General features: G+C 46.3%; 1 protein-coding gene across 1 annotated transcript in view; it reads right to left on the bottom strand.

Moving 5' to 3' along the window:
- FOXO6 (forkhead box O6) overlaps positions 1-27,468 on the bottom strand; it is a 236,745-nt gene extending 209,277 nt beyond the window's left edge. Inside the window, exon 1 of the mRNA XM_033953574.1 lies at positions 26,843-27,468. Coding sequence (XP_033809465.1) covers positions 26,843-27,238 — 396 coding nt within the window. The 5' untranslated portion in view covers positions 27,239-27,468. The remainder of the gene's footprint in view (positions 1-26,842) is intronic.
- Between the last annotated feature and the right edge of the window lie 253 nt (positions 27,469-27,721).

Below are 27,721 nucleotides of genomic sequence, written 5' to 3'. Positions count from 1 at the left end.
GAATCATCCCATTGGCAGCCCACACTCACCCGTCCTAACTTGAGCAAAAAAGCAAATCGAGGCTTTGTTACCGTTTGGATTTTCTTATCTTTGTGAACTTAGATTTTCAGCTCTGACAGAAATTAAATCAAAAAAAGAGATGGTGGCTGATGAAATGTGTTTGCTTGTATTCTCTTTAGGTACTTTAGTTAGATTGTGAGCCTTCGGGACAGTGAGGGAATTTTCTAAGTACCTTCCTTACTTATAATTTTAATGTATATTTTTCTGTAACCGCTTAGAACCTAACGGATGTAGCGGTATATAAGAAATAAATTACATTACATTACATTAATTTGCACTCAGAAACAAGCACGTCCATCGCATTGATTAGCAATTCTATCTATTTTAGATTGCAGTAATACATAACTCTCAAATTCAATTTTTGTTCGTTCTGCAATTTTATAATTTGCTCCGTTTAGTGTAACACAAAAAAAAACCAAAAAGGGAGACCCAATGATCCACAGTAAAAACAAGCCAAAGATAAAAACAACAGACTGCAGATGTGGATGTCCTGAAAGATGGATTTTATTCGCTCTTCACAATAAAAATACAAATAAAAGTCTGACGGACAATCATTCGTGTGTTACTAATTCAGACTTTTATTTGTATTTTTATTGTGAAGAGCGAATAAAATCATCTTCTTCACCCAAAGAGTGGTAGAAAACTGGAACGTTCTTTCGGAGTCTATAGGGGAATAGGGGAGTTATAGGGGAAAACACCCTCCAGGGATTGAAGACACAGTTGGACAAGTTCCTGCTAAACTGGACCGTACGCAGGTGAGGCTGGACTCGTTTAGAGCACTGGTCTTTGACCTGGGGGCCGCCGCGTGAGCGGACCGCTGGGCACGATGGTCTGACCCAGCAGCGGCAGTTCTTATGTTCTTATCTTTCAGGACATTCACATCCACCGTCTGTTGTTTTTAGCTCCGTTTACCGTGCCAGAGCTAAAAAAAAAAAAAAAAAGTTTGAGAGTCTTTTTCGGAAGGTTGCACTTTCTTTGTAAAATCTTCCACTTCCATTTCCTCTACCTGCCCACTGCTTTGCAGAGTGCCCAGGGGGTCTTTGCTGCCCCCCCCCCCCCCCCCTTCTGCTTAATTTGTTTATGAGTCCCTTGGCAACCATTATACAGGATCTCGGAGTCAGTTTTTACTTCAATGCAGGGGATATCTTTTTGCTGGTCTACTCTTCCCTAGCTAACCTTGAGCTCTCTCTTTCACAATACCGTCTGACTTTGGTAGCTTCGAGACCATCGTCTCATACTTAATGCAAATATGACCACCCCTCGTTGATTCCATTCCCGCTACATCCTTTTATCACACTGGTTCATTCCTTGTGATATTGGGGGGGCTGCAATAGATTTTGCTTTATCCTTCAGGGCCATACAGTATCTCTTACTTTGTCAGGTTTGGATTTTGTGCACTGCGCCAACTGTATGCAGTGCAGGACGGATTCTATAAGCAGCGTCTAGCGATGCCTACATTGTAAGTGCCACTCAACGCGGTTGGCAATCAACCACTAGGCACCGCTTACAGAATCCCACCTAGCAAGCCCTAGGCATGTTTAGGCATCGCTAGGCATTAGAGAATGACACGGTGACAAAATTCATCACCATTCCCGTCCCCGCAGATAACCGCGGGAAACCATCTTCATGTCATTCTTTAAGGAGAGAGGGAAGAATCAGAGTATGAATGGCCACAACCACTGACCCGCAAGCTTTGCTTTGAAGAATGCTGGTGTAGAAGGACTGAGGCTGAAACAGACACTATAGAATGACAGTCTCTGGTATCCAGAGCAGATATTGTGATGTCATAATGCCTCATTCCATCAGTGCCTAAGAACCAATCACATCAGTGATGTCACAATGGCTTCATTATCCTTGGCTCACATAAGAATCAGAGTATGAATGGGCCCAGCTTTGCTTTGAAGAATGCTGGTGTAGAAGGACCGAAGTTGAAATAGATACTAGAAAATGACATGGGATTATTTCCCGCGGTTATCCGCGGGGACGGGAACGGTGATGAATTTTGTCACTGTGTCATTCTCTACTAGGCATCCTGGAGGTAGGCGCCAGTACATTAGGCTAGGTTTTACTTGGCCTAATTTACCGACGGCTAAGTCAACCACACCTATTCTCCGCCCTCTAACCACGCCTACTTTTCAGATAGGCGTCACTAGGCTTCGGAGGACACCTCAACTTAGGCATCAGTAGGGCGACCTAAGAGTTCAGCGCCAAACTCTTAATGGTTCATTTTAATTATTTTTGATTGGCTGAAAACTGGTACAGTCAATTACCACGCCAATTAGGCCAATTAAAAAAAATATATATACTTGCACACAGATTCCAAAGTCAGGCATCGCTAGGCGCCCTTAATTAGGGTGCCTAGCGGAATCTAATGTAAGCATCTTATACAGAATCTGGCCCTACATGGCTATTTTAGGGTGTCAAGTCAAAAGCGCGCCGGGACAAAGGCGCGCCCAGACAATTGAGCGCAGCGCAGAGGCGCGCGCCGCTCAAAATTACTGTTTTTAGGGCTCCGACGGGGGGGGGGGCGTGGGGGGGAACTCCCCCACTTTACTTAATAGACATCGCGCCACGTTGTGTGGAGTTTGGGGGGTTGTAACCCCCCCACATTTTACTGAAAACTTCACTTTTTCCCTGTTTTTAGGGAAAAAGTTAAGTTTACAGTAAAATGTGGAGGGTTACAAACCCCCCATAACGCCGGCGCGATGTCTATTAAGTAAAGTGGGGGGGGGGGTTCCCCAACAAAACCCCCCGTCGGAGCCCCTAAAACTGTAATTTTCTTCGGCGCGCACCTCCGTCTTGCGCTCAGTTATCGGCGCGCGCCTTTGTCTTTCGTGCCGTTGTCTATGAACCCTATTTTAGTAAGGCCTTAATCCATGTTTATTTATTTTTGAAACTGGATTACACTAATCTTCCCCATGCCAGCGTCCGATTATTGACTTAAACGTTTCCAGACATTACAGAATACAGCAGATCTTTTTTTTTTTTTTTAATGCTAGGCCCATAGATTCATTCAATCATGTCCACTCACTATTGATTCATACTTGTTGGTTATCCTCTGCATTTCAATTTCAGTATAAGCTATTTCGTATACTTTTCATTGTAGTTTCCTTTCTATACCAACTCCTGTAAACCGGGCCGAGCTCTACTTCTGTGGAGATGATGCGGTACACAAACTTAAGGTTTAGTTTGGTTTAGTTTAGACGTCATCTAGTTTTTCCCTCCCCGTCAATGGTGCAGCTTTAATACCACGAGGCAGAGAATGTTTTATTTCCTGGTGCCAAATTTATGGAACAACCGAAGCCTGTTCGCGAAGACTCCTTCACTAAACTGAAATGATTTGTGTCGCAATCCAAGAAAAGGTACCAAGGGCTCCTTTTACTAAGGTGCGCTAGCGTTTTTATCGCACGCTTAAGATTACCCCGCGCAAAACTGCGCAATAGATGAAAATACTAACGCAAGCTCTATGGGGGCGTTAGCGTCTAGCGCACGCGCTACTCTGCGCATTAATGCCCTAATGCACCTTAGTTTAAGGAGCTCCAAGTCTTAGCGCACGCTTACTCGAGAAACGAGGCAACAATGTCAGTTGGGTTCTATTTACGTTGAATTATATTGCTAATTGAGATGGTATATCTCCCGCGCCAACTTCTCTAAAAATGTACGGGGGGTTTGGAGGGTGGGGGTTTGGGGGACCTCCAGTGGCAGGAGGGAGTGGGCATCCCTTTTGCCTTTACTTTCGGGGGGTGGAGAAGAGAGAGGGTAGGGGATGTTTGAGGGGGATGGTACCTGGCGTGGGAGTGGGCCTTCGGTGGCAGATGGGAGTGGGCATCCCTCCTGCCAATTTTCTTTCGCAGTGGAGGAGTTGGCATGACAAGAGGAAGTGGGCATTCCTCCTGCCGTTTTCGCTAGCACAGGAGGATGCTTTTTTTCCATTTTTTTTTTTTCCTAATGGGGCAGTGGAAAACAACAGATCCTGACAATCACAAAGGGCCAGATTCTCAAAACTTCACAGTAAAATCCGAAGGGCCGCTGTAGCAATTTCAAAAAGGTGAGTCATTCTCATAAAACTCCGCTTGCAAATGAGGTTGGTGGAGAGTAGCGAAGGTTTGCAAAATTTACATGAGATGAGTCACTAGTGATCAGCATATGTGCAGAATACACCATGGGTGTACATGTGTGCATGTGCCGGGAAAAGCAACGCCATATGCGGTGGGTCCATCATAGCAAAAGCTACTGGATGAAGGGAAGGGAGGGGAGATGCAACGTCGGCTTTCAACAAGCGCACATAAGACATACCAAAACTGCTATAATTCATGTAAATCTTGTAATTTGTTTTTAATGTCAAATTTTATCATGAACCACAGCCAGAAATACATCAAGTTTCAAGTTTATTTCAAATTTACTATACCGCCCACTCGAACCTTCTGGGCGGTATACAAAATAATATTATACCAATTAAAAAATAATTTAGGCTAAAACAGACCAGGGGGAAAAAGCGTTTTAGTATCAAAGACATGGCTATAATACACACGCTTAACATGCGTGTTTTTGTATAACCCCCCCCCCAAAAAAAAAAAAGACTATAATTTATGTAAATCATATAGTTAAAAAAAAAAAATTAATGAGCCACAGTCAAAACACACGCCAGAGATGCGCTTTTCACAGTACCGGTACCCTTGGACCAGTTGCTTGGTGAATCGCACAGTGATGTTGAAGAATCCACCGGAGTGCTCATTTAAATATTGATGAGCCCATTTGCAGGGCAGAATCGGAGACTGCTAAGAAGCTCGGAAAAGACTACGGTAAGCCGTTTTGATAATCCGACACTTAAATACACGCATGCTACACCGGCTGGAACCGGTTTAGCGACCGTATTAAAGGAAGCCTTAAGTTTTGAGAATCTGGCCCCAAAATTCAAAGAAACATCAATGCATACTTTTTCCAGCAGGAAGAGATTAATTTTCAAATACCGTAGTTATTTATCGAGGTAAACAGCTTTTTGGACATCGCCCTTCACTATTTTTGTGGGTGAAACACGTACGCAAACTACACTGTTTAATATTTAAAAGCGTGCTGTCTTGGTGGTGCAGATTTCAGGGCCTGAACGTTAATTGAGTGTGGGAGGGGTGGGGCCGTAAGGCTGAAGGGTTCCCTAGTGCACTCAACAACTTTGCACTGCTCCCAACCCAAGAGCTGCGAATCCCATCAGACAAACCACTCCACCCCTCCCCCATATCACTAATCCCTTCTAGAAAAACCTTTCACAACAATTTTTTTCTGTTCTTATGAAATGGCTGTCATAGGCCTAAACTGACGGAGACATTTATTTTAATTCTATTAAAACCAGCAATTTCTAAAACAATGGACACTCTATCCCAGCCCCTTCTAATCAGGGAGGGACCACACTCAAAAGAGATCTAGGTGGGTTACAACGGATTAATGTGTCTAGTTTGCCTTGTCTGGAAACCGCCCTCCTCGGCCCAGTTTAAATTACACAAAGTGAACAGACCTCTACCCTGACTATGAGGCATGTTTTGCGCAGGGAGAAAACCAGAACATTTCAAAGAAAGCACAGTTACTTACCGTAACAGGTGTTATCCAGGGACAGCAGGCAGATATTCTTGACTGATGGGTGACGGCACCGACGGAGCCCCGGTACGGACAATTTTAGAGTGATTGCACTCTAAGAACTTGGAAAGTTCTAGTAGGCCGCACCGCGCATGCGCGAGTGCCTTCCCGCCCGACAGAGGCGCGCGGTCCCCAGTTTCTTAGTTTCCGCGGAGCTAAGAAGACGCGTTTTTCAACGGCCGTTGAAAATTTTTCTCTTCGCCTTCCCGCTCGCGTAAACCCCTTTGGTTCTATTATCTTTTTTTTTTCTTTTAATTTATTTTTGTAAAAAAAAAAAAAAAAAACCTTGTAATTTTTCTTCACATTGGTTTTTCCCCGGCGGGGCCTTCTGCCACCATCGAGGCCTCGGCCTCAAAAGAGATCTAGGTGTGTTAACACGGATTAATGTGTCTAGTTTGCCTTGTCTGGAATCCGCCCTCCTCGGCCCAGTTTAAATTACACAAAGTGAACAGACCTCTACCCTGACTATGAGGCATGTTTTGCGCAGGGAGAAAACCAGAACATTTCAAAGAAAGCACAGTTTCTTACCGTAACAGGTGTTATCCAGGGACAGCAGGCAGATATTCTTGACTGATGGGTGACGGCACCGACGGAGCCCCGGTACGGACAATTTTAGAGTGATTGCACTCTAAGAACTTGGAAAGTTCTAGTAGGCCGCACCGCGCATGCGCGAGTGCCTTCCCGCCCGACAGAGGCGCGCGGTCCCCAGTTTCTTAGTTTCCGCGGAGCTAAGAAGACGCGTTTTTCAACGGCCGTTGAAAATTTTTCTCTTCGCCTTCCCGCTCGCGTAAACCCCTTTGGTTCTATTATCTTTTTTTTTCTTTTAATTTATTTTTGTAAAAAAAAAAAAAAACCTTGTAATTTTTCTTCACATTGGTTTTTCCCCGGCGGGGCCTTCTGCCACCATCGAGGCCTCGGCCTCAAAAGAGATCTAGGTGTATTAACACGGATTAATGTGTCTAGTTTGCCTTGTCTGGAAACCGCCCTCCTCGGCCCAGTTTAAATTACACAAAGTGAACAGACCTCTACCCTGACTATGAGGCATGTTTTGCGCAGGGAGAAAACCAGAACATTTCAAAGAAAGCACAGTTACTTACCGTAACAGGTGTTATCCAGGGACAGCAGGCAGATATTCTTGACTGATGGGTGACGGCACCGACGGAGCCCCGGTACGGACAATTTTAGAGTGATTGCACTCTAAGAACTTGGAAAGTTCTAGTAGGCCGCACCGCGCATGCGCGAGTGCCTTCCCGCCCGACAGAGGCGCGCGGTCCCCAGTTTCTTAGTTTCCGCGGAGCTAAGAAGACGCGTTTTTCAACGGCCGTTGAAAATTTTTCTCTTCGCCTTCCCGCTCGCGTAAACCCCTTTGGTTCTATTATCTTTTTTTTTCTTTTAATTTATTTTTGTAAAAAAAAAAAAAAAAAACCTTGTAATTTTTCTTCACATTGGTTTTTCCCCGGCGGGGCCTTCTGCCACCATCGAGGCCTCGGCCTCAAAAGAGATCTAGGTGTATTAACACGGATTAATGTGTCTAGTTTGCCTTGTCTGGAAACCGCCCTCCTCGGCCCAGTTTAAATTACACAAAGTGAACAGACCTCTACCCTGACTATGAGGCATGTTTTGCGCAGGGAGAAAACCAGAACATTTCAAAGAAAGCACAGTTACTTACCGTAACAGGTGTTATCCAGGGACAGCAGGCAGATATTCTTGACTGATGGGTGACGGCACCGACGGAGCCCCGGTACGGACAATTTTAGAGTGATTGCACTCTAAGAACTTGGAAAGTTCTAGTAGGCCGCACCGCGCATGCGCGAGTGCCTTCCCGCCCGACAGAGGCGCGCGGTCCCCAGTTTCTTAGTTTCCGCGGAGCTAAGAAGACGCGTTTTTCAACGGCCGTTGAAAATTTTTCTCTTCGCCTTCCCGCTCGCGTAAACCCCTTTGGTTCTATTATCTTTTTTTTTTCTTTTAATTTATTTTTGTAAAAAAAAAAAAAAAAAAACCTTGTAATTTTTCTTCACATTGGTTTTCCCCGGCGGGGCCTTCTGCCACCATCGAGGCCTCGGCCTCAAAAGAGATCTAGGTGTGTTAACACGGATTAATGTGTCTAGTTTGCCTTGTCTGGAATCCGCCCTCCTCGGCCCAGTTTAAATTACACAAAGTGAACAGACCTCTACCCTGACTATGAGGCATGTTTTGCGCAGGGAGAAAACCAGAACATTTCAAAGAACATGGGCATACAGGCTCAGGATGGTAGCAAATGTCAGCTCCTCCTGTTTTATTGTAATTGAATGTGATCAGTTTTATCTATTGTCGACTGTTGCTGTTGTCTGGGTCTCGCCACGTCTGGTGTGGCTCTCTTCAGGGTATCAAACGAAAGAAAAACAAGTGGTTAGTCAACCTTGAGACAAACGATCTTTATTTCTTCAAATTATAATACATAGAAAACCACGACCCAACATAGGACATTTCATTTATGGGACTTTTTATCTATGTGGTTTTATATGTAGCATAATTCGTTCCGAAAACATGCTTGTAATCCAAAACACTCGCATATCAAAGCGAATTTCCCCATAAGAAATAAAGGAAATTCCACAACCCCAAAACTTTAATACAAAATACTGTTTGTACTCATATTGCAAGACCTCGCTCATTTAGAACAGTAACTACACTCCTGCAGTGTCAGAGAGAGGGAGAGAGAGGAGAGAGAAGAGAGAGAGGAGAGGAGGGGAGAGAGAGAAGAGAGGAGGGGAGAGAGAGAAGAGAGGAGAGGAGGGAAGAGAGAGGAGAGAGAGAAAGAGAAGAAAGAAGAGAGAAGAGAGAGAGGAGAGAGGAGAGAGAAGAGAAGAGAGAGAGAAAGAGAGAGGAGAGAGAAGAACCATCGGCTCAGTTGTGATGATGTGCACGTGCATATTGTATGTACTCGGACTGCAAGACCTTGCTTGTCTATCAAGTTACAATTTAATAAAATGTTTTTGTTTGTCTTGCAAAACACTTACATATAAAGTTACTTGCAATCCAAAGTTTTACTGTATTATAATCTGAAGAAATAAAGATCGTTTGTCTCAAGGTTGACGTGTTCTATCCCACTCCCCACTTGTTTTTCTTAAGTTTCATCAGGGTATTCCACGAGGTCTGCAGTTTGTCTTTATATATAGTGGGTTCACTGACCTGTTTGAGAACAGGGAGGAGCGCTGGTCATGAATTTGAATTTTGGCGGGAAAGTTCGTTAGTGACAAATTTGAAAAGTGGTTCTCCGTAAACAAAGCATGGCAACTGCTCATCCAAAAGAAACGCGGAGACGAGGACAAACGCCTTCTCCTTCCATTTAAAGTTTCCACTCCCCCCCCCCTTTCTTTCTGACAGAATTTAATTTAAAAAAAAAAAAAAAAGTGACCACAGACTTCACCACCAGAATTTAAAATTGTGTCCAATGGATGTTCCCGCCAAAATTCAAATTTATGTTACCAAAGTTTCCTGCCAAAATTCAGATCTTGAGACCAACAAACTTTCCCGCCACATTTCAAATTTGTGACTAATGAACTTTCCCGCCAAAATTCAGATTCATTACCAATGGTCCTCACTGTTCTCAAACAGGTAAGTGAACCCATTATATATAAAGACAAACTGCAGACCTCACAGCATACCCTGAAAGCTGAAACTTCGATTCTACCTACCCAGATGCGGCGAGACCCAGACAACAGCAACAATCATAACGCCAACCGCCGAAACCTAAGAGAACATATTTATTATTGTTTACCCACTTTCCCCTTTTTTTCCTTTTTGTTTACGCTTTTAAGTAGAGAATGACACGGTGGCGGTTTACCCGCGGCCACCGCATTTTAGCCGCGGGTCACCCGCCGAAAACGGGGAAGAAAACTAGCAGTCGCTGCGGCGACGGGGACAAGGCCATTCACCGCCCGCGGGGCGGTGAATGGTCTTGTCCCCCGCAGTGAGGCATGAAGGATCGCGCGGTCCCCGCAGCTCACACCCGCCCGCCCAATCGATTCCAGTGTCCAGCCAGCTCTCTCCCCTCTCCTCACCCCAGTCCGCAGATCCTCCTCCTCGGCGACCCGCACGCTACCAGAGAGCCGCGCACACCCGCTGCTGCTCAGCCTCGATCTTCTGCTCTGACGCAACCGGAAACAGGAAGTTGCAGCAGAGCAGAAGATCGAACACTGAGCAGCCGCGCGTGTGCGGCTCCCTGGGAAAGCGCGCAGGTTGCCGAAAAAGAAAACCCACAAACCAAGGTGAGGAGAAGGGAGAGAGCCGGCCAAACACCAGGATCGACCGGGCAGGCAGGTAGTGGCCGCGGGGACCGTGCGATCGCTAGTGTTCCCGGCTCAAATTGGAAGGAGGGAGTGAAAGGAAAAAGGCTTATATGGATGCAGCGGGGACGGTGACGGGGCGGTGAATGGGATGGCAGTGGCGGTGACGGGGCGGTGAAAGGGATGGCGGTGACGGTGACGGGGCGGTGAAGGGATCGGCGGTGACGGGGCGGTGCAGAGGATGGTGGGCCGGTGACGGGGCGGTGACGGGGACAGATTTTTTCCCCGTGTCATTCTCTACTTTTAACATTAATTCACTCACAATTAGAAAAGTGAGGAAAATCAAAATACAAAATAATAAGAAAATATTAAAACAAAATCAAATAACCTGAGTCCACAATAATTAGAGTGAAACCATCACATACATTTAAGGAAATGCTAAATACGGTGCTATTTTAAGCTCAGGCTGCAGCAAAATTAACAGGCCTGCCAACCTATCAGTAACTAATTCTGAGGTGCTAAATCTTTAGGCTGAACGCGTTCTCTCGAAGTTCTAAAATCTAGAAGCTGTTTCAGGTCAAAAGACAAAAGGTTTACCCTCAAAAATTATAAGAACAAGGAAATTGAAAAACATAACTCACTCCAAGAGCTGGGGCTCAAGGCTTAAGAACCAAGAACGCCTGTCCTCTCTTCTGTGTCGGTCTTGACAGATCAGGAAAAATACGAATATGAGATGCAAAAACAACTGAAGTCTATACGTAATATTCAGTTCCGATCAGGCTGTAACACAAAGGTAACTGTTGAAGTGGTCCGTTGCGTGACAGTTCCAGAAATGGTTCTAGGAATCCTGTTAGATCCATAGCAACTATGGGATGAATTTATCAATAGGCCCTACTACTATTAATTATTTCTATAGCGCTACCAGAAGTACACAGAGCTCCGCAGAGGCACAAAGAAGAAGAAAACAGTCCCTGCATGAAAGAGCTTACAATCTAAACAGTCAAGACAGACAAACAGGATGTCATGGATACAATTAAGGGGAATGGTTAATCAGCTGGCTGGGTTGGAGGGCAGAGGGGAGTACAGGACAATCAAGCTATTGTGACATCACTGATAAGGTTGGCTCTTATTGGTGGAATGAGGCATTATGACATCACAATCTCAACTCTGCTTCCCAAAGACCGAAACTCTTCACACTACTACTACTACTTTGAATTATTTCTATAGCGCTACCAGATGTACACAGCACTGTACAAAGTCACAAAGAAGACAGTCCCTGCACAAAAGAGCTTACAATCTAAACAGTCAAGACAGACAAACAGAATGTCATGGATACAATTAAGGGGAACGGTTAATCAGCTGGCTGGGTTGGAGGGCAGAGGGGAGTACAGGACAATCAAGCCATTGTGACATCACTGATGAGGTTGGCTCTTATTGGTGGAATGAGGCATTATGACATCACAATCTCAACTCTGCTTCCCAAAGACCGAAACTCTTCACACTACTACTACTACTTTGAATTATTTCTATAGCGCTACCAGATGTACACAGCACTGTACAAAGTCACAAAGAAGACAGTCCCTGCACAAAAGAGCTTACAATCTAAACAGTCAAGACAGACAAACAGAATGTCATGGATACAATTAAGGGGAACGGTTAATCAGCTGGCTGGGTTGGAGGGCAGAGGGGAGTACAGGACAATCAAGCCATTGTGACATCACTGATGAGGTTGGCTCTTATTGGTGGAATGAGGCATTATGACATCACAATCTCAACTCTGCTTCCCAAAGACCGAAACTCTTCACACTACTACTACTACTTTGAATTATTTCTATAGCGCTACCAGATGCACACAACGCTGTACAGTCACAAAGAAGACAGTCCCTGCTTGAACGAGCTTACAATCCAAACAGCCAAGACAAACAAACAGGATGTCATGGATAGAGTTAAGTGGAACGGCTAATCAGCTGGCTGGGTTGGAAGGCAGAGGAGCAGGGTTAAGGATTGAAGGCTATATCAAAAAAAGGTGGGATTTCAGTCTGCTTTTAAACACGGGAAGGGAAGGTGATTGACGGACAAACTCGGGTAATTTATTCCAGGTATAGGGGGGGGGCAGCTAGATGAAAGGAGCGAAGTCTGGAATTGGCAGTGGAGGAGAAGAGTAAAGCTAAGAGCGGCTTATCTGAGGAACAGCATATAAGGAGAGAGTACCATAGTAACATAGTAGATGACGGTAGATAAAGACCCAGATGGTCCATCCAGTCTGCCCAACCTGATTCAATCTTTAAAAAAAAAATTCTCTTCTTAGCTATTTCTGGGCAAGAATCCAAAGCTCTGCCCGGTACTGTGCTTGGGATCCAACTGCTAAAATCTCTGTTAAGACTTACTCCAGCCCATCTACACCCTCCCAGCCATTGAAGCCCTCCCCAGCCCATCCTCCACCAAACGGCCAGATACAGACACAGACCGTGCAAGTCTGCCCAGTACTGGCCTTTGTTCTTCAGTATTTACTATTATTTTCTGATTCTAGATCCTGTGTTCATCCCACGCTTCTTTGAACTCCGTCACCGTTTTCCTCTCCACCACCTCACTCGGAAGCGCATTCCAGGCATCCACCACCCTCTCCATAAAGAAGAATTTCCTTACATTGCTCATGAGTCTACCACCCCTCAACCTCAAATGATGTCCTCTGGGGCTACATAGAAATTCTAGAGTGTCAGAGAAGTGTCAGAACATTTAGCGCCCCAGGCCCCAGTAGAAACCTCTACCTAGGCTTAGTAAAAGGAGGGTGGGGGTTATATTTCTACGGATGTCTTTAGTGTTTAGCGAGCGCTACCCACAGTAGCATCCATTGAATTCCATCCCACACCCTCCATGTCTCCTTCTGGATCCCCAACAGATCTTCCAGCTCCAGACACATGATAAGCCCTAACGACAGCAGGCAGTGCCTCTGATGTTATCTTTAAAACTTCAAGAAAGTACGGTATTTATGGACCACATCCATAGCTGAAACCAGAGGAGATCTTGGAAAATGGAATAGTCTCCAATGATTTTTCCTTAATTGATTTTCCAAATATGCAATTTTACGGTGCATAAGCTCTTTATCCTTTATTAAGGCCACATCACCCCTTTGCAAAGATAACAATGTCGTGTCAGCGGTTTCAAATTTGGAAGAATGCTGCTCAAGAAGACAGGTCTGATTATGCTGAAACCTTTTTTTAAAAAAATCAGTAAAGTCACTCACCCAGACACCGTGTCACAGTTTGCAGAGAATTCACGCTCTGTATAGCCTCCCAGGCCCACTCTCTCATTTTAATTTTTTATGTCAATTTTATGACTGCAATTCAATTGTATTTTTGACTGTAAACTGCCTTTTGTCGATACCCTACAAAAGGCAGGCCAACAAACGGAAACAGAGCATTTTTCAAATTATCTGTGGCCTTTCTTCCCCTCCCCCCCTCAACCTCCCCTTCTTGGTCCCAGAGCCCTGCCAGCCAAAGACCTCATCCCGGCTGGAAAACGTGCTAACTGGGAAGCCGGCTGCCATAGCCCCAGGCAGCCACCCGCTGGTGCTCAGTTTTCATGCATGCATGAAACCGAGCAAACGTGATGGCCAGCACTGGCAGCAACTCGAGGACATTGTCACCAGCTAATCAGGTTGCAAGTGTTGCGACCAGGAAGAGGTCTTCAGCTGGTGAGGCTTGTGGATCCCCATCAGCTCAGGTATTCTGTTGGTTAATTTTAAGGGCAGAGACAACGTTTGGAGCCCACCCTGTTTGGGCTCAAGCAGTGTCGTGATAAGAGGAGGGGTGGAACGCCCTGGGCACCATGTTGGTGGGTGCCGGCACCCCTCCTCCTCTCTGCCCCGCCTCTTCCCACTCCTCCCTTTGCCACATGTGCACCCCCTCTGCCCCAGTTGTTCACCGCCGCAAGCCACAACTTTAACGTGCTCCTCACGACTGAATCGTCTCTCCCACTGATGTCACTTCCGGGTGCCGCTCACAGGAAGTGACGGTCAGCTGGAGAGAGGATGGGGTCCGCGAGGAGCACGTTGAAGTTCTTGTTGCTCGTGGTGGTGAACAGCTAGAGGTATGGGGAAAGTAAAGGGAATGGGGGGGGCGCGCATGTGGCAGGAGGGATTGGGGAAGGAGAGGGGGGGCGGAGATGAGGGTGGGGACGGATGCCTCTCGCCCTCGCTACACCACTGGGCCCAGGCCCATCCTAAATCAGCCATCTGGCTACACCAATGACACCACACTTCAGTCTTTCAAGATCGATACCCTGGATGCACTGGCCTTCAATCTCACGCCGCGACACAGTAAATCTCACTCTTTGGGACGGCTCACTCTTGGCGTCTCTGGTTTTAAGCACACACACAGGCCAGGATTCTCAAAACGGTGTTATTCAGAAGGCTCCGGTAGGCGCCCAAACAGAGAAAGAGAAAAACGTCCAAAAACCGGCCTAAGTCAGCACTTGGATGATAATCAGTCAAAAACGTCCAAGTGTTGATAATCAAACCGGGTTTTGGACGTATTTATAAAGGACCTAGGCCTTCATAGTGCCGTTGAACGACCATAACTAAATGGGGCGTGTCAGGAGGAGTGTCGTGGGCAGGCTTAGACTTAGTCGTACTGCATGTATAACCGAAAATTATACAGCACAGGATCAACGGAACTTGGACGTTGTGACTTAGACTATTTAAAATATGGTCTAAGTCACATAAATCCACCTAAAGTAACCAGATAAGCACTGCAAACACATAAAACAGACCCCCACACACTACCCCAGTGATCACCAACCCCCCCCCCACCCATAAAAATATTAATCACAACTTGAAAATTGTGCATCCAGAACATCATCACCTGGCTGCTTGGCATAGGAAAGCCTAGTCGTGCTGCACAGAGGCGTCTTAAGCTGTCTTGGGGGTGGGTTAGGGGCTCATAGAGAGGTGGACCCATGCCCATAAGCCCCTGTAATCACTGCATTGATACTGAAACGTGTGCACTCCCCTATATACCCCCAAAACCCTTTTTTACTGGCATATAAGTGGTTTCTGCAGCCATAAGGGCTATTGGGGTGTTAGATAAGTGGGTCTACGGGATTCTGGAGGTGGTTTGAGGGGTTCACCATGACCTATAAGGGAGCTGTAGTGAGATGAAGACATGACACCCTTTTTGTGAAGTTCACTACCCCACTATTTAGATGCCATGCCTGGCTGTCCAGTCCATCACTTTGCAGAACCCTCCCACATCCAACAGGGCTTGTTCTAGGCACGAAAAGTTGGTATAGAGATAGATGATTTAGCGACTTGGACGATCAGATCGGCAGGACGTATACTTAGACGATTTTCAAAACGAAAAAAAATTTGGACGTATTTTTCGAAAATGTGTTCTAGGCTGTTTTTTTTACTTTGGATGACTTGCGACATAGACGGTCCTTTCAATTATGCACCTCAATGTGTTTTAATTGGCCATTAATGGTATGGTAATTGAGCGTGCCATTAAAAAACAATTAAAATCTAATTAAGAAAAAAAAAAAGTAGGTGCCTACAGAAAAGGGTGCCTGAATCGCATCTATGCAGATGCTTACCGGCGCCAAACATCAAAAGAGGTGTGGTCATAGGTGGGGTTGATGTTCAGCGCCGCTAGGCGTGATTCTATGTCAAAGATATGCCAGAAATGTAAGCCTGTAAAACTCTGGCCCACATTTCCAGTGCCTATCTTCGACGCAGAGCACGAGCGCAGTGGTTTGATTGATGTGCAACCTGTGGCCATTTTTTCCAGGTGGCCGGCCAATTCCGGCGCCGTTTTGAGAATCCGGGCCTTAATGAACATTTCCAAACGCTAAAGCATCTGGGTGGCTTCACTTTGAAATGGCAATTATAAAAAGCTACTTAAAAACGGTCTCCTTTATATTTTAAGAGAACAGGGGAGGAAGTGGGGAAGGGACACTGCGTGGAGAAATACATTTTTTTTTTTTTAAATATTAAATTTTAATTAAAACAAATATGCACATGAATAAAACAAAGGGCCTGTTTTACAAGGCCGCGCAGCAACAGCCCCGAAACCCTTTAAATCTCTATGGGCTTCGGGGCCGTTACCGCGCAGCAGCTGCTAGCGCGGCTTTGTAAAACAGGCCCACAGTGTGGCAGGTGTGTAAAGTCCCTTGAAATAAAACATATACTGGACCCCCAACAAGGTCCGTGTTTCCTTTGCAGTGTACGATACATCCTTTACATTTTATCCAAATATCAGTTGTTCAAGCACAGAATTGCAAAGGGAGACACAGAGGTCAATGAAAAAAGCCCAGAAATTTTTTTTACCGACCAATGCGGCCCAGGGAAGCCAAAAGGTTGGACACCCCTGCTGTAAATAGTACCTAATCCGGTACAATCAGAAAAAGTTCAGTTTTCTCTATAATGGAGGGTTCCAACCCTCCAACCCTCCCCCCAGCAGCAGCCCGAACACTATGTAGTAAAGTGGGGAGGTTCCCCACTCACACCCCACTTCGGAGCTCTTTAAAACTAAGTTTTCCCGCGGCGCGCTGGTGTCTCGCGCGCGACTGACTATGAACCCCTAATCCTGTAAATCTCCTGGCGATGTCCAGCTTACCTCTTTTGTAATCCACCTAGAACCGTAAGGTTAAGGCAGAATAAATATCACTCATGTAATGTAATTTCCCATGTATATTATTAATACATTGGGCGCTTATATGTACCATATATGTTAACTCCTGAGCTGAATCCCTTTCTGCATGCACCCATTAACATGCACGCACACCTTGTAGTAAACGCACACGCCTGCTTGTGGTGGCTTTCTGCATCAGCCCCTCACTCACCCGTGAGTGTGCACGGCAGGAAGTGATATATTTGCGGTAGGCTGATAAAGAGAGCGCAGTTGCATCGACTCCAACCTGCTCTTAGCACAGGCAAAAATAAATCTGTGCATCTGCAAAAAAAAAAAAAAAAAAAAAAATCCTTTCCAACCCCCTAAAGATTGGATTCTCCCTTTTCCCTTTTATCATGTAGCTCTATCAAGATCTGCCAAGATTTTGTTCCCCTAAAAACTTGCTCAGCTTGGTTTTGAACAGAGGTAGAGGGGGATGGTTGGGATTAGAATGAGCGCCAGGGGGGGACAGGGTCCAACTCCCACTGCAGCTTAGCGTGGCCCTGGACAAGTCACTTAACCCTCCACTGCCCCAGGTACAAATACAATTTTTAAAAACGCAGATACATAACGAGAAGTTGGATGAATGGGGCTCAAAACGAATACTGAAAAAGATCAGACACTAAACACAGTTCTATAAAGGGCATTCCAGTGGTGCAGCAAGGGAGACTGGTGCCTGGCAACCCCCCAGGTAATGGCGGGGGTCACTTAAAAGCATTCTCCCCCCCCCTCCCCCACTCCACCTTTTCTACTTGTGACCAGCAGCAAGCAAGGTCTCCTCTATCCACTGCTTTTGCTGGCTGAGCCGGCCATCTGCCATCACTTCCTGGTCATGTAAACACTCGCCTTACCTCAGATCACTCCACTGGCTCCCTATCCACCTCCGCAAACAGTTCAAACTCCTATTACAAACCTACAAGGGTGTTCATGCCGCAGCCCCGCAGTATCTCTCCTCTCTTATCTCTCCTTATACCTACGCCTCCCCAAGAACTCCATTCCTCAGATAAGCTGCTTTTATCTGTGCCCTTCTCCTGCCCTGCCAATGCCAGACTTTGCTCCTTAAATCTAGGTGCCCTGTATGCCTGGAATAAGCTACCTGAGTGTGTCTGTCAAGCCCCTTACCTTGTTTAAAAGCAGACTGAAACCCACCTTTTCAATTTAGCTTTCAATTCATAATCCTATTCCCCTCTGCCCACCACCCTAGCCAGACGATTAGCACCCCTCCTTAACGGTTTGCCTGTCTTGTCTGTTTAGACTGTAAACTCTTTCGAGCAGGGACTGTTTCCTTTGTGACTCTGTACAGCGCTGCGTAAGTCTGGTAGCGCTCTAGAAATCATAGTAGTTGAGTGTTGAGGCCTGTGTGAGCAGCAGGGAGGAAAGCCTGCTCACTGCTAGTGACAACTGGAAGATGGGGGAGAGAAGGGGGGGAGAGAGATGCCAGTGCCTGGGGCGCTCTGCCCCACCCACTTATTATGTCACTGGGGCGTTTACCCTAGAAAGAATCGCTCTTAGTCCTGAGTCCCATGAACAAACATTAGGTGCTAGACTTACGCCTGCTAAACCTGGCGTAAATGCTGATACCCACGGTGGGCATGCTCACCCAGTATTCTATAAATACACACAAAATTTTTTGGAATGCCCATGCCCTTTCCATGGCCAAGTCCCCTTTTGATGGACAAACTATTACGGGTATTTTCAAAACAATAAGACACAACATAATATAATAATCCACTTGTATACACTTATACCTCTCAGTTCTAAGCGGTTCACAAGAATCAAAGAAACTGCACATTCCAGTGAACTACTCTTAAATTTTAGCAAATAAATGTGTCTTTAACATCTTTCTAAAAGCTTGATAAGAACTAGAACCTAATGCCAACCTACTAAAGCTCTTGATAGGCCAGGATTCTCTGAAAACAGTGCTTAGAAGTGCAACCTTTAACCGTGATTTATGCCGTCCAAAAAAACGGCAGAAATCAGCACTTGGACGTTTGTCTCATCAAAAGGACCAAATGCTGATTTTCAAAAATGTCTTTCTGGATGTTTTGCGAAGGCATCCTAGCCACCTAAAGGGGGCAAGTTGGAGGCATGTTCTGGTCTAGCTTTGGGCAGGCTTAGACTTGGATGTCTTGCAGTAAGAATCAAACCTTTCCCAAGACGTCCTGGACAGAAGTTAGACATTCAGAGCTAGACTTGTTTTAAAAGCGTCTAAGTGCCAAAAAGGTACTCAAACTGACCAGAAGACCACTGGAGGGATTAAGTTATGAACCCCCACACCCACTCCCCCCAGTAGTCACTGACCACCCTCCCACTTCCCAAAAATCTGAATGCAACAGTACATACCTGTCTCTAGAACAGAAGCACCTGGGAAATCCCAGTAGAGCATCACACAGGTTATCTTAAGTAGCCTAGTAGGTGGGCTAGTGAACCATAGAGAGGAGGAGTCAGCCTACCGAAACGCATCAAATTCTAACTGTACTGTCATATAGATGCCACCTGCAGCCATAAGATCTATTGGGATGGTAGACAGGTCGGTATGGTAAGTTTTAGGGGTGTTTTGGAGGGCTCACCATACATTAGAAGGGGTTTATGGTAGGTTTTGGGGGTCTTTTGGAAGGCTCACCATAAATTAGAAGGGGTTTGTAGTAGGTTTTTGGGGTGTTTTGGAGAGCTCACCATACATTAGAAGGGGGTTTATGGAAGGTTTTGGGGGTCTTTTGGAAGGCTCACCATACATTAGAAGGGGTTTATAGTAGGTTTTGGGGGTGTTTTAGAGGGCTCACCATACATTAAAAGGAGTTTATGGTAGGTTTTGGGGTGTTTTAGAGGGCTCCCCATACATTAAAAGGAGTTTATGGTAGGTTTTGGGGTGTTTTTGAGGGCTCACCATACATTAGAAGGGGTTTATGGAAGGTTTTGGGGGTGTTTTAGAGGGCTCACCATACATTAGAAGGGGTTTATGGTAGGTTTTGGGGGTGTTTTGGAGAGCTCACCATACAATAGAAGGGGTTTATGGTAGGTTTTGGGGATGTTTTAGAGGGCTCACCATATATTAGAAGGGGTTTATGGTAGGTTTTGGGGGTGTTTTGGAGAGCTCACCATACATTATAAGGTGTTTATGGTAGATTTGGGGGGGGTTTATGGTAGGTTTTGGGGGTGTTTTGGAAGGCTAACCATACATTAGACGGGGTTTATAGTAGGTTTTGGGGTGTTTTAGAGGACTCACCATACATTAGAAGGGGTTTATAGTAGGTTTTGGAGTGTTTTAGAGGGCTCACCATACATTAGAAGGGGTTTATGGTAGGTTTTGGGGGTGTTTTGGCCCTCTGGTCAAAGACCATTGCCCTAACTGAGACTAGCCCTAAATGCATACGTTCCGGATCACAATCAAGAAACAGATCATTCAACCTTGGAGTTACAGCAGAATTATCTATGACAAGTTTATAAAACCTTCAATAGAACTATAGTTTGTTAAGACATATATTTTAGAAACAGGACTGCTTTTAGCTCTTTCCTAAAAAGAAGATAGTTTGATTGAGAAATTACTTTTGTAGGCGATCAATTCCATGTCTTTTGCTGCCAAAACATTAAAAAATGTGGAGACAATTTTTGGGGGTGGATTTCATACCCTTTGGAAAGATCAACTTTAACTGATTCCTGGTTTCATATGAAGATCGTCTGAGCAGTCTGCATTTATACTCGCTCGAGGAGCACAGAGAAAGGGGGGGACATGATAGAAACTTTCAAGTATATAACGGGCCGCATCGAGGAGGGGGAGGAAATCTTCACTCTTACGGGTCCCACGGTGACAAGAGGACATCCGCTAAAACTTAGGGGAGGAAGATTTCATGGGGACACCAGGAAATAATTATTTACCGAGAGGGTGATTGATAGATGGAATGGTCTTTCACATCAGGTAGTCGAAGCTAGTAGCACGCTCGACTTCAAGAGACGATGGGACAAACATGTGGGGTCGCTACAGAGGTATGATAGAGAATAGTTTCTCGAGGGTGGAAGGGATCATGATTGGGCAGACTTTTCTGCCGTCATATTCTATGTAATCTACTGCATTTCTTTGAAGGGGTAAAATTGTGTATTTCGATTTTCTAAAGGTGTTTGACAAAGTACCTCATTTTGACAAAGTACCTCACGAAATACTACTGAGGAAATTATAAAGTCATGGGATAGGAGGTAATGTCCTATTATGGATTAAGAACTGGTTGAAAGACAGAAAACAGAGAGTGGAGAAGGGCAAATAGTTGGGTTCCCCAGGGGCCTGTACTGGGACAGCTGCTTTTTAACATATTTATCAATGATCTAGAGATGAAAATAACTAGTGAGATAATGAAATTTGCCGATGACAAGGATGTTTAAAGTTGCTAAATTGCAAGAGGATTGTGGAACATTGCAAGAGGATCTTGTGAGACTGAGAGACTGAGCTTCAAAATGGCAGATGACGTTTAATATGAGCAATTGCAAAGTGACGCATGTGGGAAAGAGGAACCCAAACTATAGCGACGTGATGCCGGGTTCCACGATAGGAGTCACTGCCCAGGAAAAGGATCTAGGTGTCATCGTTGAGGATACGTTGAAACCCTCAGCTTAATGTGCGGCGGCAGCTAAGAAAGCAAATAGAATGTTAAGAATTATCAGGAAAGGAATGTATCACTCTATTGTACAGCTCCACCTCAAATGTGTGCAATTCTTGATGCCCTATTTCAAAAAAGATATAGTAGAATTAGAAAAGGTCCAGAGAAGGGTGATGAAAATGATAAAAGGGATTTCCCCCAAGCCATCTCAATAATGGCCTATGGACTTCTCCTTTAGGAAATTAGCTAAACCTTTTTTAAACCCTGCTAAGCTAACTGATTTCACCACATTCTCTGGCAACAAATTCCAGAGTTTAATTACGTGTGGTGTGAAGAAATATTTTCTCTGGTTTGTTTTAAATCTAGTAGCTTCATCGCATGCCCCTAGTCCTAGTATTTATGGAAAGAGTAAACAAGTGATTCACATCTACCCTTTCCACTCCACTCATTATTTCATAAACCTCTATCATAGCTATCTTTTCTCCAAGCTGAAGAGCCCTAGTTGCTTTAGCCTTTCCTCATAGGGAAATCATCACTTATTCCTAGGATAAGCAGCGTAAAATCTGTTTTACTACTTGGGACCTGGATTGGCCACTGTTGGAAACAGGGATCTGGGTTTGATGGACCTTCAGTCTGTCCCAGTATGGCAATTGTTAAGTCCTTGGGGTTAAAACAGTCAACAGCACCTGCTAAAATCACTAGTGCTCCACATAATGGACCATTGCATCAGGCTTGTCTCATGACTGCTCAGAGTAGAAGTCAAGCTGTTGCTTTGATGCTGCAGAGCCAACCTATCTGAAGAAGCCCAACCTGTGTGCGCTAGCGCCTGAGAAGAAAGCATTTTGGATTCAGGGAGCCAAGGCATTACTATATAAGACACCTGCTTTCATTTATAAATTGTTAATACCGTACCAACCAACTAGAACATTAAGATCTATTGATCAAAATTTACTTACAGTTCCTTCATTAAAATATATAAACACAAGACGACAATTTATTTTTTCCGTAACAGCCCCACAAACCTGGAATGCCCTTCCAATTTTTTTACGTAATGAACAAGACCTGGTAAAATTTAAAATACAATTAAAAACATTTTTATTCAATGATGCTTTTAATACTTAACCTAACCATATTCAAATCAATAATTTCAATATTTTTATACAAATCGTTTTAATGTTTTCCCTTTTGTTTTTTCCTATGTATTTCTTTTATTTAACAAATGTATTTCTTAAACCCCTCTTTCCCTATGTATTGTAGTTTATATTATCCATTGTAAGTATTTAAAGTCAGTATTGTATGTATTGTATGTTTTCTTTTAATTATTATTATGTACATCGCTTTGAATTTGATAAAGCGATTAATCAAGACAATTAATAAACTTTGAACTTTGAAACTTTGAAACTTTGTAAACTTAAACTTTGAATACCTTTGGTTAAGCGTTTAATCAAAAAATTTAAATAAACTATGAATACACAACACAGTTTATTCTTCCTCAGTAAGTTCAGCACTGCAGACTTTGAGACCTATCGAGGGCTAAAGCAGTCAATGATTTTAGAACAGATGATAACGAAGACAGAGAAGAAAGAGGTTTATTAAAGTATCACGGGCTAATCTTTACAAAATGACATTTTCAACAGCGAAAGTTGGGGTTGCTGGTTTCTGCTTCACCCTAATCCACACCTACTCCCCTTCTCTGACTCACAAAATGGCACTCAGGGCTCCTTTTACAAAGCTGCGCTAGCGGGTTTAACGCGTGCGAATTTTCATCACGCGCTAACCCCCCCGCGCTGGCCAAAAAAACTACCGCCTGCTCAAGAGGAGGCGTTAGCAGCCAGTGCAGCCGGCGGTTTAGGGCGGCTTTGTAACAGGAGCCCTCAGTTTACAAACATTGGATTCGCACGTTCCCTTATCGTGTAACTATATCAAGAAATCTACCCTAAAAGCTTGTTCACTGGCGCAGTTTGCGTGAAGGGGAACACTTCTCCAGACAGCAGGCACGCATCCCAGTGTGTGAGAAAAGAGCGCATAAAAATATTCCGAGAAAGTGGGGCTTTCAAGATAGTATGTCAGAAAGCACCATTGTCTTCCCTGATGCGTGAGATTCAGTAACAGTGGCTTGGGGGGACCTTTACTTCCTGGTTCTCAGGGACCAAACGTCTTTCTCCTGGGATTTAACAAAGAAAAGGTACAGCTAGCCAAGGATCTACAGATCCAGAAGCTCCTTTAACTAAAAGGAACTTCCAGGCACCTCCAATGCTGCTACTAAGCCTGATTATGCCAGTAACTGGTAACTTGATAACTTGCTTGCTCTAGAAGGCGGGGGCAGTAGGGCAGTAGAGCTCAAGATGGCCACTGAATTGATGAACACAATCATACTACGTTTTCTCCGAGCAAGAAAAATGTACTGCAGTCTGATAAAGAAGCTAATTCCACCACCAGTTCTTCCATTCAGGTGCCACTGGCCACAGGCGGGTCACGGAAAAGTCTCCGTCTTGTAATTAACTGAGGCTCTGTACTGTTCCAGCTGAGCTGGAGATTTTCCTGATCCGACGGGGAGTTCCTACCAGAGACTGATTTCTCAAGAGCTGAGAAGCCCAGAGCCTGGAAGATAGGCTGCCGGCCAGGAGAGCGGGAGGAAGAGCAGAATGCCCAACCGGGTCTAAAGGCTTCATTCTGTCATTTGTACACTGCCTTTTCAAACCAGCGGTCAAAGCAGGATGGGGGGGGGGGTGGCCTCTGGCATCACTGTAGCCAGCAAATCACCTCCAAGTCCTCTGGAAGGTCAGCACCAGAACCAGACTCCTGGCACCATGACCCACGCCCATACGTAACCACCTCGGAGAGAAGTTAGCCCATGTTGATATTAACCCTAATTATTAGGTCTCGTTGCATAAAACAGGACCTGTGCTAACATAGAATGTCTTAATAGTAGTCCGTGTTGATAACTACTCCCCTAAGTGTTTTATAAAAAGGGTCATTCATCTTCTATGGCTTTGTGGAGGAAGCCAAAAAAACTGAGGGAAAAAAAAGAAAATATATGTCACATTTATGCATCTAAAAAAGCCATGTGTCTCCTCTGTGAGACAAGCAGACGTCTCAGGAACCCTTCCTAACCTCCTCCCTCTAATTACCACTGCTGTGGCTCTTATTACTGTTAAAAAGCAGAGCGCTTACATTAAGCCCCCTTTTCCCCTCAGAGCAGCCCTCAATCCAATGCTTATTTCGCTTTATTAATTGGGACTTTTTGTCTCCATAATGGCCCAATAGATGCAAAAGAGCAACATTAAAACGTTTAAAAAAAGAGCCCAGACCACACCAATTATTTGACTAGCACAGGCCGAAAAGGGCAGGGCGTGCCAAGGTGGCTGGCAGACATGCCGTCCCCCCTCCTCCCCTTTTCAGGACACGAAGGGGTTAAATCCAGCTGTCTCTAGCTGATATAGATACCACACAGGTACAGGGTAACTTGCTGTTCAAAGCGCCTCTCCCAGGACCACCTGTTTGTCCAGACCTGCCACCTCACCTGCTCCTAGGTGTTATATGCCAGCCGATGGGCATGTGCTCGGCAAAGCTGTCCCAACGGTCTCTCGGGGTTCATCCAAACGGCGACCTCATCTTACGGCGTGACCTAGGTATTAACCTGCAAAGCCCCCCCCCTCCCCCATCCCAGCCCCAGTGCTGTGCACATGCACACCTGGGCATTCCGTGTGACTGCTTTTTGAAGGAACAGCAGGAATCAATGGATGATGGACTCGGAGCTCTAATCCAGAGCCATTTTTCCGCTCTCCTAGCTCACGAGGCTCTGAAAAGGGCAACTCTGCAGAATGGCATTTGAATTAAAGGGGCACAAAAGCTTTTTATTCTTTTCTCCCTTTTTTTTTTTTTTTTTGTTTTTTTAACCAACGCTATGAGGGAGCACGTCCAGTCCAAAACAAGGTATGAAGGTTGCACACGGAATCTCAAACATTAATGACAACTGTAAAGAAAAGCACGCCTGCCTAATCTTTCATTTCCAAGCCTCCAGAGCTCCCGGATAAAGCCCACTTTTCCCCATTTTGATCTCCCCCTTCCCTTTATCCACTTTTCTATAGACATCATAAGTAGATGTAACTCCCCACATGCGTTTAAAAACCTAAGGTAAGCTTCAGCTAACAAGTACAGTCACATTAGAAGGGGGGGGGGGGGCAGAGAGATCTGATAAATACAGGACGAACCCAGAGCAGTGCTAAAGCAGCTTGAAATCTAGTCCACATTAGAAGACAGACAAGGTGGGGGGGGGGGGGGTTACTCCCCAGACTAGTGAAACGGTTGAGAGGATCTCATAGCAGATGATCCTTCTAGGTGTGACCCTACATGGAGAAGAGAGGTAGGAGGTGGACAGTGCCCGGGCAACAAAAGTACACAATATTTATGAGGAAGGCAGAGGTGCAAGAATTATGCAGGAGATGGAGGGGATGGGGGAGCAAAAGGTCAGGAGATAGATTGGCAATACCCAAGACGGAGTGGGGGGGAAAGGATGTGATAATGGTGAAAGAGGTGCCTGAAGAAGGCAGCAGAAAAGTCCCAGGGAGTGAGAAAAAGTGTGGGGAAACAGGCATTGCCCAGGGAAGATAGTGGGGGCGAGCGGGGAGAGAACAGCAAGTGCTCAGGAAGAGATTAATTGGGAAGCAAATAGTGCCTAGAGAGAGGGATAGGTAATGCTGGATAGGGGGGGAGGGGGGGAAGGCAGCAGGGGCCAGAGAGGAGCCTGGAAAATGCCTGAAAAAGTGATGGGCCATATTCATGGAGGCAGAGCGGGTTAGGTAGTGCCCAGAAGGCACAGTAGCAAAGAAGCAAGCAGTACCCAGAATTAGGAAAACCAGTAGTGCGAGTGGCATCTGTGCAAGACAGTAATGGGCAAAGTCTAAACAGAGGGAAAGGAAGACGCCAGGGGAGCCGAAGTACCCGGAGTTGGCGAATGGGCAACGTCTGTGACAGCAGAGATCAGGGAGATGGGGGAGCGAGCAGTGCCTGGGAGAGAGAGAGAGGCAGGGAAGAACCCAATACCCTGGGAGGGGGGCAGGCATCGCCCCAGGAGAAGGTCTGCCGAACAGTCACTACCTGGGGAGGGGCATGAATAATGCCTGCAAAAGCAGTGCTCAGAAAGGAAGAGTGGCAGGTGACCAGGCAGTGGCTAGAGATAATGATGGGGTGTGACCAGGAAGAAGGGCGAGACCCAGGGCCAAGGAGAAGCAGAGGTGCCCCCCCCCACCCCAAAAAAAAAAAAAAAAGATGTGTAGCCGGTACAGGGGAAGAGAAGCGGGCACAGAAATGAACAGTACCCAGGAGGAAGAGCTGCAGAAAAGGAGATAATAGCCAGAAAGGGGTGTCATGAGTGCCCGGGCAGGGGGGCAGCCAGTGTTGTTTGGAAAGCGAGGCGACAATGCCCAGGCAGGGGTGCTCGGGCAAAGGTGAAGCCGGTGCTTGGTCCGCCTGGTGGGCACAGCCGGGGCACGGGCAGTGCCTGGGGCAGGTGTGTGGCCAGCGATCAGGAACATTGGCAGGCCCCGGGAGGGTCGCAAGCAGCGCTCAGAAGGGAAGAGCAAGGTGGGCAGGGTGGGGGGGGCGCCCTAGGCAGAGGCGGCGCTCGCCTTACCTTCCAGCCCGCCGAGCTGTTGCTGTCGCCTTTGTCTTTGAAGTAGGGCACGAAGCGGACCATCCAGTCGTAGATCTGCGAGAGCGTCAGCCGCTTGTCCGGGGAGCTCTCGATGGCTTTGGTGATGAGGTCGGCGTACGACAGGTTCCCCCAGGCGTTCCGGCGGGAGCTCTTCGCCTTGCGGAGCTGCTGCTGCTGCTGCTGCTGCCCGGCGTCCAGCCCCGGGGCGGGCGGCGCCTGGCCGGCTCGGGCCGCCTGGTCGTCGGCGCCCGCCGCCGCCTCCTCGTCGCCGGGGAAATCGGGCTGGGGCAGCGGCCAGGTGCAGGAGCGGGGCCGGCTCTGGGGCTCGAAGTCCGGGTCGAGGTCGGGCGGCTGCGCCCGGCGCTTCTCCTCCATGCTGCCCCTAGGCGAGTGGGCGCGGGCGAGGCTCAGCGGACGGCGAGCGGCGGCGGCATCGCGCCGGCTCCTGGGCGACAAAGAAGCGACGGATGCCGAGGGCAGGGAGCGCTAAAGTGCCATCATTTTCGGCGAGAGAGACACAAAGAGGGAGCGATTGTGCCGAGAGAGGGAGAGAGAGAGAGACTCCCTCCCTCCGCCCCCTCCTCCGAGACAGCGAGTCCCAGACACCCTCCCGCTGGGGGGGGGGAGGGGGAGGAGGAAGAGGAGGCGGTGTCCGCAGGTACAGGCTACAGGTGTATGCCGAGGATGGAGCCCTCCCTGGGGGGTGATAGCAATAGATGGGAGGGGTCAAGGCAGAACCCCCTAGGCCTACGCCTAGAGCCCTTCCAGGCGGGGTAGCAGCTGCATGCCTGTCCTGAGTCTTTCCTGGAGAGTATCAGCAGGTGTCTGCCTGGAGTCTTTCCTAGGGAATATCAGCAG

Source organism: Geotrypetes seraphini, chromosome 8, assembly GCF_902459505.1.
Source record: "Geotrypetes seraphini chromosome 8, aGeoSer1.1, whole genome shotgun sequence".
Classification (NCBI taxonomy): domain Eukaryota; kingdom Metazoa; phylum Chordata; class Amphibia; order Gymnophiona; family Dermophiidae; genus Geotrypetes; species Geotrypetes seraphini.
This window is presented reverse-complemented; position numbering and strand designations above follow the sequence as displayed.